Raw genomic sequence first — 17,372 nt, 5'->3', positions numbered from 1 at the left:
TGGTCGCAGGCCCCGTGCCCGGCGTCCCCACAGAGATGCACGGCCCGCATCCCCACAGAGATGCACGGCCCGCATCCCAGGAACGTGGCCACCCGCTGGCTTGTCCCTTCGGTCTGGAAACTGCTTCTCCTCAGGGCCTGGCCCTCCTCCAGCCGATCCCAACTTGGCGCGTCCCCTCTGGCCACCCTCCTCCTAGGGCACGAGGGTCCCAGGGGCCTGAGATCTGGGGAGCATGGCACCAGACTCGTGGGGCTGCTGGGACCCCAGTGCCAGCCCAGAGGGGGACATGGGGGGCGCTGCCCAGGACCCAGCCCTCCTCCTGCACTAGGTGGGCTCAGGGGCACGGTCCTGCCGACACTCCCATATGTACATGGGGTCAGAGCCCAGACCTGGAGGCCCACCAGCCTTCCTCTCGGGACCCTGGGCACAAGGAGGCGGGGCTTTGCCCACGGGGACAGAGGGGACCGCAGGATGGGCAAGCACCCTCACCATACCTGCCCCGTGCCTGAAGCCCTCGCGAGGGGACGGAGGTGGGAGAGGGCCTAGTGGAGGCCCTGGGCCCATCGGGTCCCCTCCACCTCTGGTGCCTCTGGGGGTGCCCGGGATGGCGTGCGGGGTGGCCAGGCTGGGAGCTGTTGAATTTAAGGGTGCGTGCAGGGGAAGGGGTGCAGGGGACCTGCCAAAAGGTCCACAATAGGTTACATGTGGACTGTGGGGTGACGGGTGGCCTTGGCTCAACGGAGTCCGCCTCGCGCCCACCTACCTGGGAAGGCGGCTGCTGCTGGCTCGGCTGAGGCCGCCCCGTCAGGCCTGCTGGGAGAGAAGGAAAAGCCCTGAATGACCGCCCCAGCCTGCGGCCCTGCGTGGGCACAGCTGCGACCATCCTGTCCTCGGAGCCTAGCCCCCCGCCCCTGCCTTCCAAGGGCAGTGTGCTCAATCCCCCCCAGACAGCTCTCTGCCCCTCGGCTGGTGCCTTCCTGTCTACACCTGAATGAGCCCACGGGCAGAGCCTGGACGGGGCTGCACAAACTCACCCCCGGCCCACAGCCCGCCGCGCTGCTGGCAGAACCGAGCTGCAGGTTTGGGCGCACGAGGCCGCGCAGCGCTGGGCAGGGGAGCAGCTCTGGGAAGGGCCGACGCACCAGGCCCACTGCACTTGGCATGTAAATTCCCGTGGCAGCTGGGCTCCGTGGGACGAGGGCCGTGGGACGGGGGCTGTGGGGCACCGGTGCCTCCCCGTGGGTCCCCTCAGAAGGACCGAGGCCGCTGTTGCCTGGGAGATCATGGGAACGGACTGGAAAGGCAGGCAGAGGCGCGAGGGATGGGCCCAGGCCTGGCCCCACGTCTGAGGGGCAGAGACCCTCACTTTTGGCCATGGCCGCCACAGGAGGGCCCGGTGGGCAGCCTGAGGCTCTGACCTGACGGGAGGTTCTCCTCTCTGTGGTGCGAGGCGCTGAGCCCATTCTGCATGGCCACAGGGGCGGTCACCTGCCCAGGGGGATACGCCGTGCGCCGGCGAGGACAAGGGGACCCCTGGTGCAGGATCCCTGTGTGAGCCCCGGTGCACGTCCTCAGCTTCTGCCCTGGGTCGGGACCTCCGCCGCCCCCCGCCACCTTGGTGGGACGGCCCACCTGACTCCTCCCGCTGCCGGGCATGCTTTCCTGGCGGGATGGAGGCCCCGAGTGCGGCCGGCTGAGCTTTGCCCTGAATTCTCTACCCAGTGGCACTTTGGGGGAGCTGGGGACTCCTCCCACCCCTGCCCTCCGTGGACGGCGGTTTCCTGTCATCAGAACTGGTGGGGGAGGCGGAGGACAGGGGCTCCCTGGCAGCGGCTCGGCGACCCGCCAGGCTCCGACCCTTCGCCAAGCTTAATTACCACAGGCATGGTTTGGGTGATAAAAAATTAAAGACAAAAGATTTTAAAATTACTTCATTTCAAGTGGGGGAAAATGGGCCTTGGCTTGGACCCAGGAGCCACGTTCCGAATTCCGAAGTGTGGGTGAGCAGGAACGCGGATCAATAATTCCGCACTAAGAATAACCAGAGTCTGTCCGCCTGCCAGCTTCGAGGAGAGGCAGAGCCGGGAAGGAGCTGGGGAGCCGCGGAGTGAGATGGCAGAGGCGCCCATTAGAGGGACGGCGTGGGGACACGGTGCCCCCGGAGAGTGGGGGCGGGTCGAGGCGGTAGCGCTGCGCGGCCGCGTGAGCCGGGGACGCAGCGGGAACTCGGCCTGGGTGCGGGCCGAGCCCCGGGGCTCGGGGGCCGTCAGAGCGGGGGAGCAGACTGGCCTCCTGGGCAGACCCAGGAGCCCCCGGTTGGGCCGGCGGGGGGCTGGGGGCGTTGCTGGAGCTGGCCTGGGGCCGGGGGCCGGCGCCGCGTCCTGCGTGTTCTCTGTATTGGCAGCTGCTGTCCTTGTCCTCAAGCTTCCTGTGCTTGGGGCTCCTCGAGTCTTGGATCTACAGGTTACTCTTCGCACCTCTCGGCCTCGGACCTTGCGCGTGGTTGGCCGGAAGGAACCGTCCGACAGACGGCTCTGCTCGTGACCTTCACCAGCTTTTCTCGCTTTTCTTTCTGGCTGCGTCTGGGGGCTGCTGTGGCGTCCCCGGGAGCTCGGGGCCCTCCTTTCCTTCCGGCCGTCCCTGCCCACGCGTGTCGGCTCCCGCGGGCGACTCCGCCCCCTCCCTCCCCGCGTGGGCCGAGCGCGGCCGGTCTTCCCTGCGGACGCGCCTCTCCTCTGGGCACGTCCCGTCCGCGTCCACGGAGTCTCCGTCCTGTCATTTCTGGGTCGGCTCTGACTGGTTTGCTCTCCGGTGCCGGGCTCTCCTTTCCTGCTGTGTGCCTGCTCACCCTCAGCCGCACGTCCGACACCGCGGCTTTCTCTCCTGGCTCCTGCGTGTCGGACGCTGTTCCGTTGCTCGGAGATGGTCTGATCCTTTTGGATCTGGCTCCTAAGGTGTGTCAGCCGGAGTTCAACACAGGGTTCGTTATTCCCCAATGCTAAATACTCTTCTGATGTCTTGGGATGAATCCGGAGGTCTTCTGGGCTGACCGCTGGACCCAACGCCCCACAGCCCTGTGTGAGCTCTGGGCAGGACGGGCCGTGACCCTCCCTGTGGTTTTCCGGGCTTCAGGCACGTTCCTCACGCTCTGCAGACCTCTAGGACTCTCCCCTCTCCCGAGCTCCCTCCTGCGGACTCGCTGCCTTGGCTGCCTAGGCATCCCAGCTCCGTGTCTGCCCTTGTGGGGACCCCGGGACCTGCCGGGTCCCCTCCTGCACCACAGCTGGAAACGCTCAGGAACCGGGCTGGGGCCTTGCGGCGTCGTGACGGCAGGGCTGTTGCTTCCTGGATCTTGTGCCGCTTGTTTCTTGTTTGCCTGGGGAGGGAGGGGATCCGGCCCCCCGCACTTCACCCTGGCTAGGAGCAGAAGCCTGTTTCTGCGTCTGTAGGCCGAACTGACATGTGGGGCCCTGGTGTCCCCAGCTCATGTCCTTGTGGCCACTCCTGAAGGGCTGGGCCTCGTTGCGGAAGGCCGAGCATGAGGCGTCTGCCCCGCTATTGGGGCTGTCCTCGAAGGTCCTCAAATGGCATCTTGTTCCAATGGCCTGTGGCCCTGTGAGGTGGGGCCGGCCCCGCGTGACTCTCCCGTAGCGAGGCCCCCGTGGCGGGTCTCCCAGTCCCCGCAAGGCCTCGTGGGCCTCACCTTCTGCCTGCCACTGTGGGATGCGTGGCCCAGCGGGCCCCAGGAGGGGAAGTGGATGGCCTCCTGGCAAGGTCAACAAGGTAAACCTGCAGGTTCTTCCTTGTGCCCAGCTCCTTGAGGGGCTCACCAGTGCAGTCGCGTCCCCTCCGCACCGCTGGCCCTGGTGCCCCCACGACCCCCTGTCTTTTCCTTTTCTTAGGCCCTGAGAATGTCCTGTCTGAGCCTTGTGACCTTGACAGGCTCTCCTGACCCCACCTTTTCTCAGGGCCACATTGACAAGTCACGAGGCCCCCCCAAGAAGACGCCTGGGGATGTTGTCCCACTGGAATTCCCACCAACACGTCTGACCCTAAGCAGAACTGTCACTAAGGCGCAGCACGCAGCAGCCTGGGCGGGGCCTGGGGGCCACAGGCAAGCCCTGGGGCGTGTGGCTTCGCTGTGCTTCTCTGCATGGCCCTGGCTGGGGAGGGCAGGTTGGCAGAGCTGAAGAAATGGCCCTAATTGGAGAGGAAGCCTGAGGCCGGCCAGCTGACCCTGGCCCAGTGGGCCCGGAGTCTGTGTGTACACTTGACCTTTTATTGGGCAGCTGAACAGAGGGGGGCAGCTGGGGAGGGGGCGTGAAGACCCCACAGCCAAGCACACAGTGGATGGCAGGAGAAGGGGTTCCCTCGGGTGAGCCCAAGGTCTCTAGCAGCCCAGGTGACTCAGGCCTGTCCACCAGGCCCTTTGCTTAGACGAGGAAAGCACTGACTGAAGTCCAGACAGGTGGCGGGGGAGGGGCACAGGCTCAGGGTTTGATCGGGGTCGGTCCTGACCCACTCACATGGGAAGTGAGCCCCAGGGCTTTCTATGGCCCCCACCGAGAGCCCAGAAGGAAGTTCCAAAATTAGGACAGTCTGGTACCTGCGGGAGCACAGCTGGCTCTGGGGCTGCGCTGGGACGCGGCCTGCCAGGGGCCCCTGAGACCCACGGGCCCCAAGCGAGAGCCACAGAGTGCACAGGCCACGGAGTGCAGCCCCGGCTTCTCTCCCAGACGGCGTGGCCCCCTCAGCAGAGGGTGGTTGGCTCCACGGGGCACCCAGCAGGCAGGCCTGTCCTCAGCCGAGCTCACGCTGGGCCCGGGGGTACAGGGCTACAGGGGCCCCTCGGAGAGAGGCCCACACACGCCGGCGGCACAGCGGCTGAACGCATGGGCACCAGAGCCCCTGGGAAATCTCGGCCTGGCCCCGGGGGGCAGCTGGGGGGGGCGGTGCGGAGCTCCAAGGACCATTTAAGGGCTCCTGTCCCCAGCAGGCAGTCAGCTCTGGGCCCAGAAAGCCAAGGGAGGCTCTGCTGGGGGGGCTGTGAGGACGCTCCCCACCGCCAGCCTCCACCTGCCAGCCCAGCGTCAGGAGGGAGACATCCTGGCTGTGCCACGGGGGGCCTAGGGCGCCGGCCCAGCCGTTCCCTCCCGGCCCTCACCCCTGCTTCCGTTGGTTACTCCTGCTGGGGACGGTCTCGCTTCTCGTCCCCAGAGTTTCGGAGGAAGCAGAGATAGACACTAATCCCCATCTCTTGTTTTCCGGGAACACACCCAGAGGCGCCGCGGGACGGGGCAGAGACTGAGCCGGCTCTCGGAGGGACCTGTGGCCAAGGGAAGGGGGACCCGCCTGGAGCCCGCGTCCCCACCGGGGCCGGCACCCCGAGCCTGTCTTTGCTGGGACCCTGCTGACTGCGGAGGCCTCTGCCCGGAGCATCTCTGGGTCGTGATGGGCCCGCCGGGGGTGGACAGGATAGTGCCCAGGCCCCAGACAGACGAGGGGGGATGGCAGGTGGACTTGTGTCCCTGGGGCAGGGTCGGCGTGGAGAGGCGGGGGCCTGCGTCAGGTGCTCGGCAGTCACCTGTGTGACCCTGCGTGGACGGGCTGCCGGCCCCAACCGTCTATTCAAATAAAACGATTAATTGGCTCCATCTGTGTTGGTCTGATGACTGATTAAATGACTAATCACGGAAGTCTTAATTAAACCCATTTTTCTCCGAGTGAGCAGCAGAGGGGCTGTGCTGGCCGGCGCGCGTCAGGCTGGCCGTGTGCTGAGCCGGCAACGAGTGCGCAGGGCAAGGTCGCCCCCGAGGCCCTCCCCTGCTGCCAGGTGGGGCTGTGGGCGGTGGCCGTGTCCCACCACAGAGCGCACACTTGGGATTTGGGGGAGGGGGCCATGCCCTGATTCAGTGGAATCCTCGTGGGTGGCCGGGCACGCTCACGGCCACGTTTCCGAAACCAGCTCTGTCTCCAGCAGTCGACATGATCTCACATCACCGGAGCTGACAGGGCTCTGGGTCCTGTTGTGAAACCCGTGATGTGCCAGGAATGCCTCCGCAGGAACGCAGCCAGAAGCCTGCGGTGGAAACTGGACTCTCCCGGGGACAAGCCGCAGACCAGGCGATGCTCCGTGGTCAGCGGGGTCCCAGTGAGGACAGGCTTGGGGTGCCGGCCCAGGCGGGACCAAGGGCTCCAGTCGGGCAAGCCCCGCTGGTGAAGGCCAGAGCTGGGTGTGAGCCCGAGAGTCCCGCTTGTGCCGCCGGCTCCGGCCTGGGCCCACGGAGCACGGCAGCAGCCCCCGGGGCCCTCGGGACACAGCCTTGCTCCAAGCTGCGGGCACGGAGACGCAGCCTCGTGGCTCTGGCTGGGCGCAGCTGGCAACTGCCATGCTCTGCCACAGGGATACGGTAGATGTGGGGCTCCCGTGGCCGTCTGCTGCCCCGCCCTGTCTGGGTCCACACCGAGCGGCCCCGTCCACAGGCTGCCTCGCCCTGCAGGAGCTGGCTGGCCTGGGCACTCGGGGACTGGAGCGGCCACACCCAAGCCAGGGGAGGCGGCATCTCCAGGCCGGATCCATGCCATTCCCTGGGAAGAGAGTCAGGCGGGGCCGTGACCCTCTGGGACCCGGGGACCCCACTTGGGACCTCAGCAGGCCTGTCATCCACATCCAGGGCCCTCCCGGCAGGGGACTCTGCCAGGCGCGGCCAGGTGGGGCTTGCGTCGCAAGGGGCCCCGAGAGGGCCGGGGGCTGGGCCCTTTAGCACTTGGCTGCCCCTGAGCGCCCCTGCCCTGGGCGGGCACGCACCCCAAGCATAAGGCGTCAGAGCATGTGTGCTGGAGGGGAGAGGCCTCTGGGAGCCCGGGGGCCGCGGCGTCTGGCCTGCCTTCCCTCCGCCTACACGCACAAAGCGGGTTCCTCTTCCACACGGAAGCTGATGCGGAATGATGCCTGGAAGTTGTAACAAGAGGCGGAGGAGTCCTCCGGAATGCTCTACTCTTCTTAGGAAACTAAAACCTCTGCCAGGCTCCCAAATTACCGGGTGGCAAGTCCCTCTTAATCTTTTTTAATCATTTCTATCGTGGGAGCCTCCTGGATGGTAGTAAGGAGCCACTTGCAGGCAAAGTGAGTCGGGGGGCAAGCGCGTGGCCTCCTGTGGCTCTGAGGGGTCGCCGGCCCCGGGCAAGGACAAAGGTCCACAGCTGACAGCGACAGGAGGCTCAGTGAGGCTTGGCCTCTCCCAGGGGCCCCGGAGCACGCAGAAGGGACTCCTGGCATGGGGGGGGGTGGGGTGCTGCAGGGGGTGAGGGCACGCCGAGGCTCTCCTGTGGGACCGACGGCCTGTGTCGCTGCGAGCCGTACCCTAGCCCGCAGCCCAGCCCCGGTGGCTGCTCCCACAGACTCCTTCTCCCACTTGGGCCCCACCAGGTGGGATGGCATGGCGGCCCCCTGGACCGCTGGGCTCTCCTACCCTCCCGACCTTGGGGTCCGAGGCTGTGCACGTCTGGGACAGTCACCTCAGCCCATGAGTCCCACAGTCCCGCTGCCCGCGGGAGTTCCTGAACCCGGTGCCAACACCCGCAGGCCACTCTGCGACCCCGGTTGCGGGCCACTGGGAGGGGGCAGCATGTGGAGGGTTTCTGGGTATGGAAGCCATCTGCACGCACCGAAGTTCTTAACTTTGGGAATTGGGTCAGAAAGGACGGTTCTGGAGTCACTGGGGAGGTGAGAGAAGTCGGTAGAGCCTATGGTTTGGGGGTGTGGGCACCAGGGCCCATGACTCTGTGTCCCTGGGGTTGCTTTGGGCACGGCCCCTTTGTTGCCACGGGGAGACAGGGCGGGAGGCCGCCCCCACCCAGCCTTCCCCCCCATGGCCACTCCCTCCAGGGGGCTCAGTCTAGACAGGCTGCAAACGCAGAGCCAGACATGCAGAATTCGGGGCTGGGGTGCCCGGCTGGCGGGACACAGTCTGGGGTTAGGGTTAGCAAGGCGGCGGCAGCAGCTCGGTGGGGGCCGGCAGGGGCACGAAGCTGCCAGAGCCCCTTCCTGTTGTCCCCCTGCCGTGGGTCCGGCTGCTGGGGCTCCCAGCTTTGGGAGCATCTCGCTCATGTGGGGGTGAGCTGGGGGATGGACAGAAGGGCAGCCACACACCTGAGACCTGGCCGAGACCTGGGGGGCTCCTCACCGCAAACCGGACCCCGTGTGAAATCTAGGCCTTCTGACCTGCCGGGGCCAGCCTTGCTCGCTAGGAAGGATGGTTTTCTTAGAATTCCAAAAGGTGGGCTTTGGGGGTCAGGAGTCAGGTTTGCTGGTGTGGGGACCCGGTGCCGGAACCAGAGTCAGGAGCTGGCGGGGGGCGTCGGGGAGGGCCCATGTCCCCACAGCAGAGCGATGCCGGGGGCGTCGGGCAGGCTCCCCCTCATGCCTCTGCGTGGGGGCCAGGGGAGCGCCAGGTGCCCGGATGCGACACAGAGCACGGGGCCCTGAAGGCCGCTGTCGTGGGGGCCCTGGGGTCTGAGAGAGGGGTCATGCCTCGGACCCTGTGACTGGGGCGGGGAGGTGGGCTCCGGGGGGCCTCTGCAGCCGCACCAAGGCTCAGACCTGGGCCTGCAGATGACCGGTCCAACGCCAAGTCACCAGAGCCGCCAGAGCTCACCATGAAAGCCATCTCCGCAGGCTTCTGCCTGGAAATCCGGGCTCCCTGGGGAGAAAGGGCAGCAGCCCCCACAGCCATGTCACCAGCTTGAAAGGCTCCCTGAGAGGTGGAGCATTTCACATGCAAACGTGCCTTCCTGGGACAGCGACCCCCTAGCACGAGGGCCCCTCCTGCGGGAGGAACGGGCCAGCGACAGCGAGGGCCTCCTTTTGGCTGGAAGGAGCCTCGGCGGTGGGCCTCGGAGTCTCCACGGTGAGAACAGCGGGCTCCACTCCGCCCTGAGCACCGGTTCCCCGTACGCTGGGCGTCAGCTTCTGGGTCTCACACGCGTCCCGGTCACCGAAACACTGGGTGAAGGTAGCGTCTCCACGTTCAGCAGGATCCTGGCCGCTTTTCCTAAGTCTGCGCTTCTCCGGTCAGCGAGCCGAGCGGGCCTCAGAGCGAACGCGCAGACGTGACTCTGAGCCCATGCAGGGAGGCACCGTCCCCAGCGAGCAGCGCGTCCCGGCTCCGCCGCCGGAGTGGGATCAAAGGCTTGTCAGTCGGCCGACCCGTGCCAGCCTCCGGGTGTCCCGGCCCGGTCCCCGCCCACTGGCGTCAGCCGGGAGCCATCCGACTGCGGCCGCCGCGGCCTCTCCTCCTGTTTCTCCTGCATCTCCCAGTTTCCTTGAGCTTCATCGTCGCGTCTGTGACCAAAGGCCTCTGCCCTTGGACGTGACTGTCTGCGGCCCCCAGGCCTGGTGGGGCCACACACACTGGTCAGAAGCCTGCCCTTGCTGGCAGGTGGACATCCGGGAAGGCCCGGCACCCCTCCTGCCCCCGAGGGGCCGTGTTCTCCCCTGCCACACCCCTGCCGGGCTCTGTGCGCCTGGGCCGCAGGGGAGGGCTCCTGGCTTTCAAGAGCGGTGATTTCTCTGCCTCCGCATGCGGCCCGTGGCGCCGCTGCCAGCCCCCCACGGCTCCCAGAGGGGAGCTCTCAGTCGGGTCCCAAAGCCTGGCAGGGGACGGCTGACGCTAGGAAACACTTCTCTGGAAGTCAGCCTTCCTCCCGGCAGGGCCGTGGCCGGAGAGAGCTGCCGGGAGGCACGGACAGATGCTGTCACCTCGGGCCCCCACAGGGGCACGCGGCCCTGTCCAGGGTCTGCTCTGCTGTGGGACGGGCCGCTGGGGACCCCGGGCCGTGGCGGGTGTGTGGCTGGCCTGTGGTAAGCTCATGGCTGCCGGGCGCGCTGCACTGAGGGCTGCTCTGCCCACCCAGTGGGCCACTCCCGGCCCCTGCGCCCACTCGAGGAGCGTCCTTCTGCCCAGCTGGCTTCCTTGCCGTGGGTGTCACCTGAAGAAGCAGGCCACCCTGCTCTGCCCACCCTGGGTCTGTCTGAGCCACGGCCCAGGGTGGGCCGACCCGGACTAGAGCTGGGCTCCTGGGAGGGGGCGGAAAGGAGCAGCCACAGCAGCACTGTGACCCCCGTGCCCCGGCCTCCACCCCTGAGGACAGGCACCTGGGAGGCTACGCCAAGCGGCAAATGTCCCGAGTCACTCGCCCTCTCCTACCTGCCGCCTCCTGGCGGGTCCTGCCTGTCGGGCATCATCCTGCCGGGGCCCAGGCCGCCTCTGGACCTGCTGTCTGTCTCCTGGAAGGAGTGACGAGGGACGGCTCAGAGGGGCTCCCGGGCGGCCTGGCCCTGGTGCTGGGCAGCGTGCGGTCTGAGCCGTGGTGGGTGCGGTGGGGGGGGGTCTCCCTGCCCTTACCTCACGGAGATTGTCGAGGAACAGGACAGGGCTGTACCCGGGAGGTGGGGGCCCAAGGCGGACGTCCGAGAATTGGGCGCAGCCTTGTTCCACGCGTCGGCAGTCCTCAGGGCGGTGGGGTTCGCGTCCCCAGGAAGCGGCGGAAGAGGGTTCTCCTGGGAAGTGCAGAGCAGGGAGAGACTCGGAAGCAGCAGGAAGCCAAGACCGGAGAGAACCCGTTCCGTGGGCAGTTTCTGTAGCGGAGCTAGCCGGGTCCACGGGCGGCCACGTGGGCGCGAGAGCCCTGCTGCCCGGTACACTGGCCGTGTGACCCTCTCCAGGTGAGTGGCCAGCAGGGGGCAGGGCCTGGCCCACGACACACATTGGTCCTGGCACGCCCCGAGTGGTGCCGGGGGGGGGGGGACATAGCAGTCTCCCCGCGGGTGTATTCTGGGACCCACTGTGAGTGCCCAGCAGGAGGATTCTTTGGGGCTGGGAGGGTCCTGGGCACCAGGGGTAGGGCCTGGAGAGGATCTAGGTTGAAGGCCCTGCGCTGGGCCGGGCTGGGCCTCTCCTGCACGGTGCGCCCTGAGAAGGACATTTCTTCCTCATGGCTTTGTGCTGCGGGTGACTGCAGGTCACGTCCATGATGAGTGTGGAGCACAGAAGCCTCTGGCAGCCACCGGGCCCCGCCAGGGGCAACAGCCTCCGGGAGATCCCCGAATCCTCTGGCATCTAAGAATGGTGGTGGGCTGGGCTCGCCCGCAGTGGGAGCCCCGCTGTGGACCCGTCCATCCTGGCTTTCTTCGTACCCTCCTCCTGGGGGTGCGGAGTGTTTCCTCGGCAGGCTCCTCCCCAGGCTCCGCCCACGGGCAGATGGAGCTGCGGCCGGCTGGCCACTTCCTTCTGCCTCAGGCACAGGAAGCTGGTGGCTGAGACCGGGTTGTCACCAGGGTTGTCCCTAACACATGCGTCAGGATCCGCTCTCCTGTGGGGCTTGGGGTCCCAGCTCTCCCAACGGACCTCTGTCCTGAGGTCCTTGCCCTGCACTCACGCACTGTCAGGGAGAAGCCACCAGCAGGGGTGGTCAGACCTCAGGGCGGTGGCTGGGTAGGGCCGTGGGGACGGCGGGGGTGGGCAAGACGGGCTGGAGGCTCCCGCTAACGGAGTCTGCAGGGAGGCCTGGGGGGCGCCCTGGGTGGACGGCGGGCCGGCTCTCATTCATGCACTGGACGGGGCCCGGGGGCTGCAGGGTATTAAGGCCCTTTCCCTGGAGCCCAGTTTGCGCACACAGGCCCCAGAAGTATTTCCAAATCACAGGTAGGGAATTATTTCTCTCAAAGGTGCCTTCATCATTATGGCGCATTATAAAAAGCAAAATCTGTCCTTCCGCAAGGACACTCTTTAGCGAAGGACATTGTCTCCATTAGCTTTTACGGTCCTCGCGCTCTTTATGTCCTGGGCAGTGACTGGGGGCCGCGGGGCTGGTGGCATAGTTCTATTTCTGAGCGATGGACGGCTTCCAGCGGGCTCGGGTGGAGCTGATCGCCTCCGGATGGTGAGGACCCTGGCGCTGTGGCCTAGACTCCCATCTGGGTGACCGCGCAAGACGGGGTCCCTGCATACGAGGGCCCCTTCTGCTCAAAGTGACCACACGGGGCTCACACACCTGTCTGTCCCCATCGTCCCCACTTCTCAGATGTGACATCAAGGCCTGCTGCCACCTTCCCAGGGATGAGCAACTCTGGTGCTTAGGGCACACCCCAGCCTGCCCACGATCGGTCCCCGCGTGCTGGCCCCTGCTCCTGGACACGGCCCCCGGCCTCCTCCGCCTCCGCATCTCAGCTGGACCGTGGCTTCCTGGCCCGTACACCCAAGGGGTCAGTCAGCTTCTATCTGCTCTGCCTGCGAGATGTCCCGACGGGCCAGGCCTGCTGCCCCCCCGCCACCCACCTGTGCGTGGACGGTGGCCCAGGGCGCCTGTGGGGTGGGTGGTGCTGTGGGCTGGCCGGAAGTCTCAGAGTATGCCCCTACCCCCCACCCCCCTGGAGGGTCCAGGTGAGGCCCTGCAGACCCTGCTCTGCCCCTGAGAGAGAACAGGGCTCCCTGGGTCGTGTAGGAATTTGAGACCCACTTAAAGCTGCATGTGTGCGGGGTGCCGTGGGCCCCGGGGCGGGACCGTGAGTTCCAAGCTTCACACGAGGAGTCGAGAATTGGGGTTTCCCATAGTCTTGGCTTGGTGTCCCTGCCCTAACCTTAGTGCACACTTCCTGGGCCTGCCCTGTCCTGGGCACCAGCAGCCACAGCTGACCGCCCCCCCAGCCTCCTGGGTGGACATCCAATGCCACCGTCCCGTGCGCACCCTCTTCGGGTGGGCGCCTTTCTGCCCACGAGTGAACAACGCGGGGCCTGCTCTGGCCTCCTTGGGGTCAGACCCCTGCCCCAGCTCCTTGCAGGAATCTCCACGTGCTGCCTCCCAGACGGGGAGCTCTGGGTCCCCCAGACCCAATTCCTACCCCTACTGGTCTGTCCCCCAGAAATGGGGGCGACATCCAGGGTTCTGTCCCTCCCCTCACTGGCGTCCCCGCGGTCCTGGTCCCTCCACAGTCGCCACTGTGGGGCCCGCCCTTGCTCCCGGCATATGGAGCCGCTGCCAGGCGAGGTCCCCGCCTGCTCCACCCTCCCCCCGACTCTCCCCTGCATCCTGAGCACACACCAAGCCCTGTGGCCGCAGGAGCTCCGGCGCTGGCTACTCCTGACAGTCCCACACCTCGTCCTCACTCACGGCCCTGCCGCGTGCCAAGCATCTGCGTGCTGGGCCCCCAGTCTCCACCGGCGCCCTGAGCCCGGGGCATTGTGGCAGGTGCCCTGTCCAGGCAGTCCTGCCCCTGCTGCCCCAGGGAGGCCACGTCCACCCCCCAACCCTCCCCCCGCTGTGGCCCCGTCCTCACCCGTCCGCCCCGCCGTAGGTGCCACCCAGAGGACGTCACACCACCTCCTGATAAAGGACCTCGCTGCAGAGACACCGCCAGGCCCACGGCGCAGGCCAGCGTGGACGCCCCCTCCCCAGCCGCGCTCCTAGCCAGAGCCCCCACCCATCTGAGAGCTGCCCAAGGGGCATCAGCTTCTCTGGGGAGCCCGTCCTTCTCCCCCTGTGCCCCGCCAGCCCCTAGGAAACCACCCAGAGAAGCAAGTGCTCGCCATCTCCTCCAGCTCCTGATGGAACGGTTCTGGGGTGAAGGTCCTGCCGGGCGTGTAGCGGCCCATGGACCAGGTCCTGGCCACTCTGGGGGGTGGCCCCCAGCCTGGCCAACCGTGAGGCAGGGCCCTGCCCACAGATGCCGACGCCAGCTCTCAGGGGTTATTTCCAAAGCCTTTAAGTCGATTTTAATTATCAGCAAGATAAAGGTCACTGCTGCCTCCGGGGGGCGCGGCGGGGGTGGCGGTGGGGGACACGCAACGGGAGGTGCGCCACGGGGAGAGATCGGCGCTTGACCGCTCTGGGAGGAGACGTCAATTAATTACCTTTTTACAGCCAACTCCATTAGACTCCCTAATCAGCCTTGTAGGACACGGAGACAGAGGCGGAGGGGCCGGGGTAAGCAAGCCTTGCGGCGCCCTTGCGTCGAGCGGCCCCGTGGGCCGGGGAGGAGGGCCAGGCGTAGGCGGGAATGTTCGCTTCATTTACATGAATCAGAGAAATAAAATGTCATCGGCCCTCAGGGGCCGAGAGCCGCCTCACGTGGAGGTGACCAGACGCACCCCACTAGTCTTCAGGGCAGGACAGGTCCCTTAGCCGAGACGCGGGCTACGTCCACAGGCAGAGCCGTCGGCCTGGAGAGGACTTGTGGGTCCGGGTCTCCGTGACCCAGAGGGAGAGCAGGCGGCGTGAGTGTCGGGCAGGGCCGGGTGGGCACCCTCGGGCCCCTTCTCGGATGGCCTGTGTCGCCAGACAAGGGCTCCTTCTGGGCCGCGTGCCCCCTGCCCACCTCACCCTTCCATTTGTCCGGGGGGGCTGGCCTGACGGGGCCCCAGATGTTGTCTTCGACGTGACCACAGGGTGGCCCCCGCCCCATGCGTCCACACAGGCTGCCCCTGGGGTTGGGGGAGAACCGCCCACACACAGACGGGCCCCACGTGGGCGCCTAGGGCTGTACCCGACTGCAGGCCCGGGGCAAGGCTGGGTTTGAGGATTTATCCGGAGGCTTTCAAACTGCACGGTTTCCCAAGGAGCCTTGTCTGAACCAAGCCAGCAGGGAGCTCGTGGCCGGGCCTGGCTGGGGAGGGGCGGGCGCGCCAGCGTTCCAAACCCCCAGCCCCGTGGCCGGCAGCGTGGACCAGGATCCCCGGGCCCTCGGGCTGCACTCGGCAGGGCCCACGCGCTGTTCCTGATGAGGAACCTTCCGCTTCCTTCACTGAACCATGGAAAATGGACTCGACACAAAGCCATGTTCCCGTTGGCCCAAGTCCTTTCTGGACGCTCAGAAAACAAAACCTCGAACCTCAATGCTCTCGTGCGGTCCCGTCCGCCACCGTGCGTGCGACCTTCCGGACGGGGCTGTGCACCTGGTGCCCTGCCAAGGGGCTAAAACGTCCCCTTTCCCCCAGTGCTACCCTGAGGCCACGCTGCTGTTTGGAGACTCCCTCCCAGAGCCCGCGGTGTGGGAACTCCAAGCGGCAGTGAGAGCGGGGGAGATGGTGTGAAGCCCCCGGGACAGCGGCACGAACGTGGGGCTCCTTCCTGTCCCTGACGGTCCCCCACTCCGCGCCTCCAGAAGGCTCCTCCAGCCAGGCCATTCGTACTGAGGGGCCAGATGGAGGCCGGGCTGCCCTCGAGGCAACCGCAGCTGCTTCTTGTCCTGCGCTGGCAGCTCAGCTGGAAAGCCGAAGCCTGTCTGGGTGGGGAGTGGGGGTCCCTAGAAACGGCCCAGGGACTCGGGATCCGATGCGGAGGCGGACCTCCCAATGCTGTGGGCAGGTGACTGCTGGGAGCCTGCCACCGCGGCTCTGCCGGCAGGTGGTGGGCTGGGCGCCTTCTCACCAGTGGCTGCTGCAGCCCTTCTGCCCCTGGACACCACCCGTCCCGGGAGGACCGGCCGGGGGCTGCTCCGGGCGCGGCAGTCCCGCGGGCTCTCAGGACGGGCCTGGGCAGAGGCCTCGGGGGCCAAGAAGGGGCCTGGGGAGTGGCCGCATCCCGACGTGAGGGCCACCTGCGGCGGCGGGAGCGGCCAGGACCGTGGTGCGGGGCCCTCCGCGGGGGCGGTCCAGAAATCAGAGGCTTCCAAGAGGGGTGGAGTGGGCAGCGGGCTGAGGCTGGGCCTGCGTTCTCCTGGGCAAGGGTGAGGGGCATCTGTTGTGTCTCTAGGAGCGAGCGGGTGAGGGAGAGTGCCGGGGGCCAGTGGCCTTTGCAGGAGCAGGAAGCTGGATCTCAGATCCCCAGAAAAGCCTTGTGGGGCCTGCAGCCGGCCGGCCCCAAGTATGGTGAGGGGCCGGGCCCTGAGGAGCTGGCCATGACCAGGGCTGTGAGCACACGGTCTCCGTACACGGGAGACGCGCACACAGACACACACCTATGGGTGCCCTCACACTGGCATGGCCTGGCTGGTAGACCCCTCAGCCGTGGGCGGCCTCCCCTCCACGTGCGCACACGCCCGGCCCATGTCCTCTCCGTCCCGGGGCAGGTCCTCAGCCGCACCCAGACCTGCTCCTCTAGCTGGGCTTGGGCCGCTCCCTGCCAGCCCAGGCCCTGACTGTGCCCGCCACGCATGCCTGGGCTGCACCAACCACGGCCAGGATGGCAGCAACTCCAAGCCGACCCTTCCCCGGAACCTTCCCCAGGGAATCCCGGAGCGGTCAGGGTGCAGGGTCCCCCCTGGCCTCTTGCCCTCCTCAAGTCTCCTGCCCAAAGTGGTCCCTGAATCCCAGGGGCCACACCCTGCCCCAGGAGAGCCCCAAGCCCCTACTGGGTCAGTGCAGGGGCCTGACCCAAGCACTGTGCCCTCTCATGGTGGACAGACAGCCGCAGGCAGCTCTGGGCTCGAGGAGAAGCAGGCCACAGGCTCCACGACGTGGGGTGAGGGCAAGCATGGCTCTGATCACGGGGGACCAGGAGCCCCTGTTAGCTGCTCCCAAGAGGGAGAGAGGGTGCACAGGGCAGCTGGCTGGGCGGGCTGGTCCCCACCCCACTCGGTGGCTCAATGGTCGGAGGCTAAACTTGAGGTGGATCAGGACACAAACACAGTCTCCATCGCCACCGGGCCTGGTGGCTCTGGGTGGTCCTCAGCCTGTCCAGCCAACGGCCTAAATCCCCCGGGCCGTGGGGGCGGGGGCTCCCCAACCCCCCTCCCCAAGCAGCGTTTCCTCACCGGGGTGTGAGCCCTCTGGACTAGGCCTCTGGGGCCACAGCCAGGGAGAGAGGGATCTGAGCCAGCTCCGGGGGCCACCATCCCCCCCAGGCACGCCCACAGGGCGCCGCACCGGCAAAGCCTGATGGAAGTCCAGGCCTGTCTGCCCCCCTTCTTTCTCTCCAGGGTCCCCCCAGAGACCCACTGCCTGGGGTCCTGTGGGTGCTCCCGGCCCCAGGCCAGGGGCTGCAGGAAGGAGGGAACCAGGGAGCCTGGGTGCGGGGTGGGGAGGGGAGATGTGGTCTCGGGCCGCCCAGCCCTCGGGGGCGTCGCTTCAGGCAGAAACGCCCCCGACCTTTGCGACGGTCCCATGGGTCTCCTCCGCACTGGCCTTGGAGGCACCGGGGTACCTGTTCCTACTTGTCCCTGACGGTCCGTCTGCGTGGTGGGATTCCTCAACAAGAAACCTACAGCACAGGGGCGCCTGGGTGGCTCAGTGGGTTAGGCCTCTGCCTTCGGCTCGGGTCATGATCTCGGGGTCCTGGGATCGAGTCCCGCATCGGGCTCTCTGCTCAGCGGGGAGCCTGCTTCCTCCTCTCTCTCTCTGCCTGCCTCTCTGCCTACTTGTGATCTCTGTCTGTCA

At 67.0% G+C, this 17,372-nt stretch overlaps 1 protein-coding gene across 5 annotated transcripts in view; it reads right to left on the bottom strand.

Moving 5' to 3' along the window:
• MORN1 (MORN repeat containing 1) overlaps positions 1 to 17,372 on the bottom strand; it is a 49,279-nt gene that overhangs the window by 1,405 nt on the left and 30,502 nt on the right. Inside the window, exons 11-14 of one of the 5 annotated variants that reach the window (XM_032361771.1) lie at positions 10,407 to 10,561; positions 10,209 to 10,288; positions 764 to 813; positions 50 to 223 (exon numbers count right to left, since the gene is read on the bottom strand). In XM_032361771.1, coding sequence (XP_032217662.1) covers positions 50 to 223; positions 764 to 813; positions 10,209 to 10,288; positions 10,407 to 10,561 — 459 coding nt within the window. Of the gene's footprint in view, positions 1 to 49; positions 224 to 763; positions 814 to 7,669; positions 8,534 to 8,590; positions 8,703 to 8,729; positions 9,731 to 10,208; positions 10,289 to 10,406; positions 10,562 to 17,372 lie in introns of those variants that run through there. The other 4 variants (XR_004289918.1, XM_032361772.1, XM_032361773.1 and 1 more) reach the window with 4 other exon arrangements.

Source organism: Mustela erminea, chromosome 10 (assembly GCF_009829155.1).
Source record: "Mustela erminea isolate mMusErm1 chromosome 10, mMusErm1.Pri, whole genome shotgun sequence".
Classification (NCBI taxonomy): domain Eukaryota; kingdom Metazoa; phylum Chordata; class Mammalia; order Carnivora; family Mustelidae; genus Mustela; species Mustela erminea.
The sequence above is the reverse complement of the archived record's forward strand: the minus strand, read 5'-3'. Positions and strand labels throughout refer to the sequence as shown.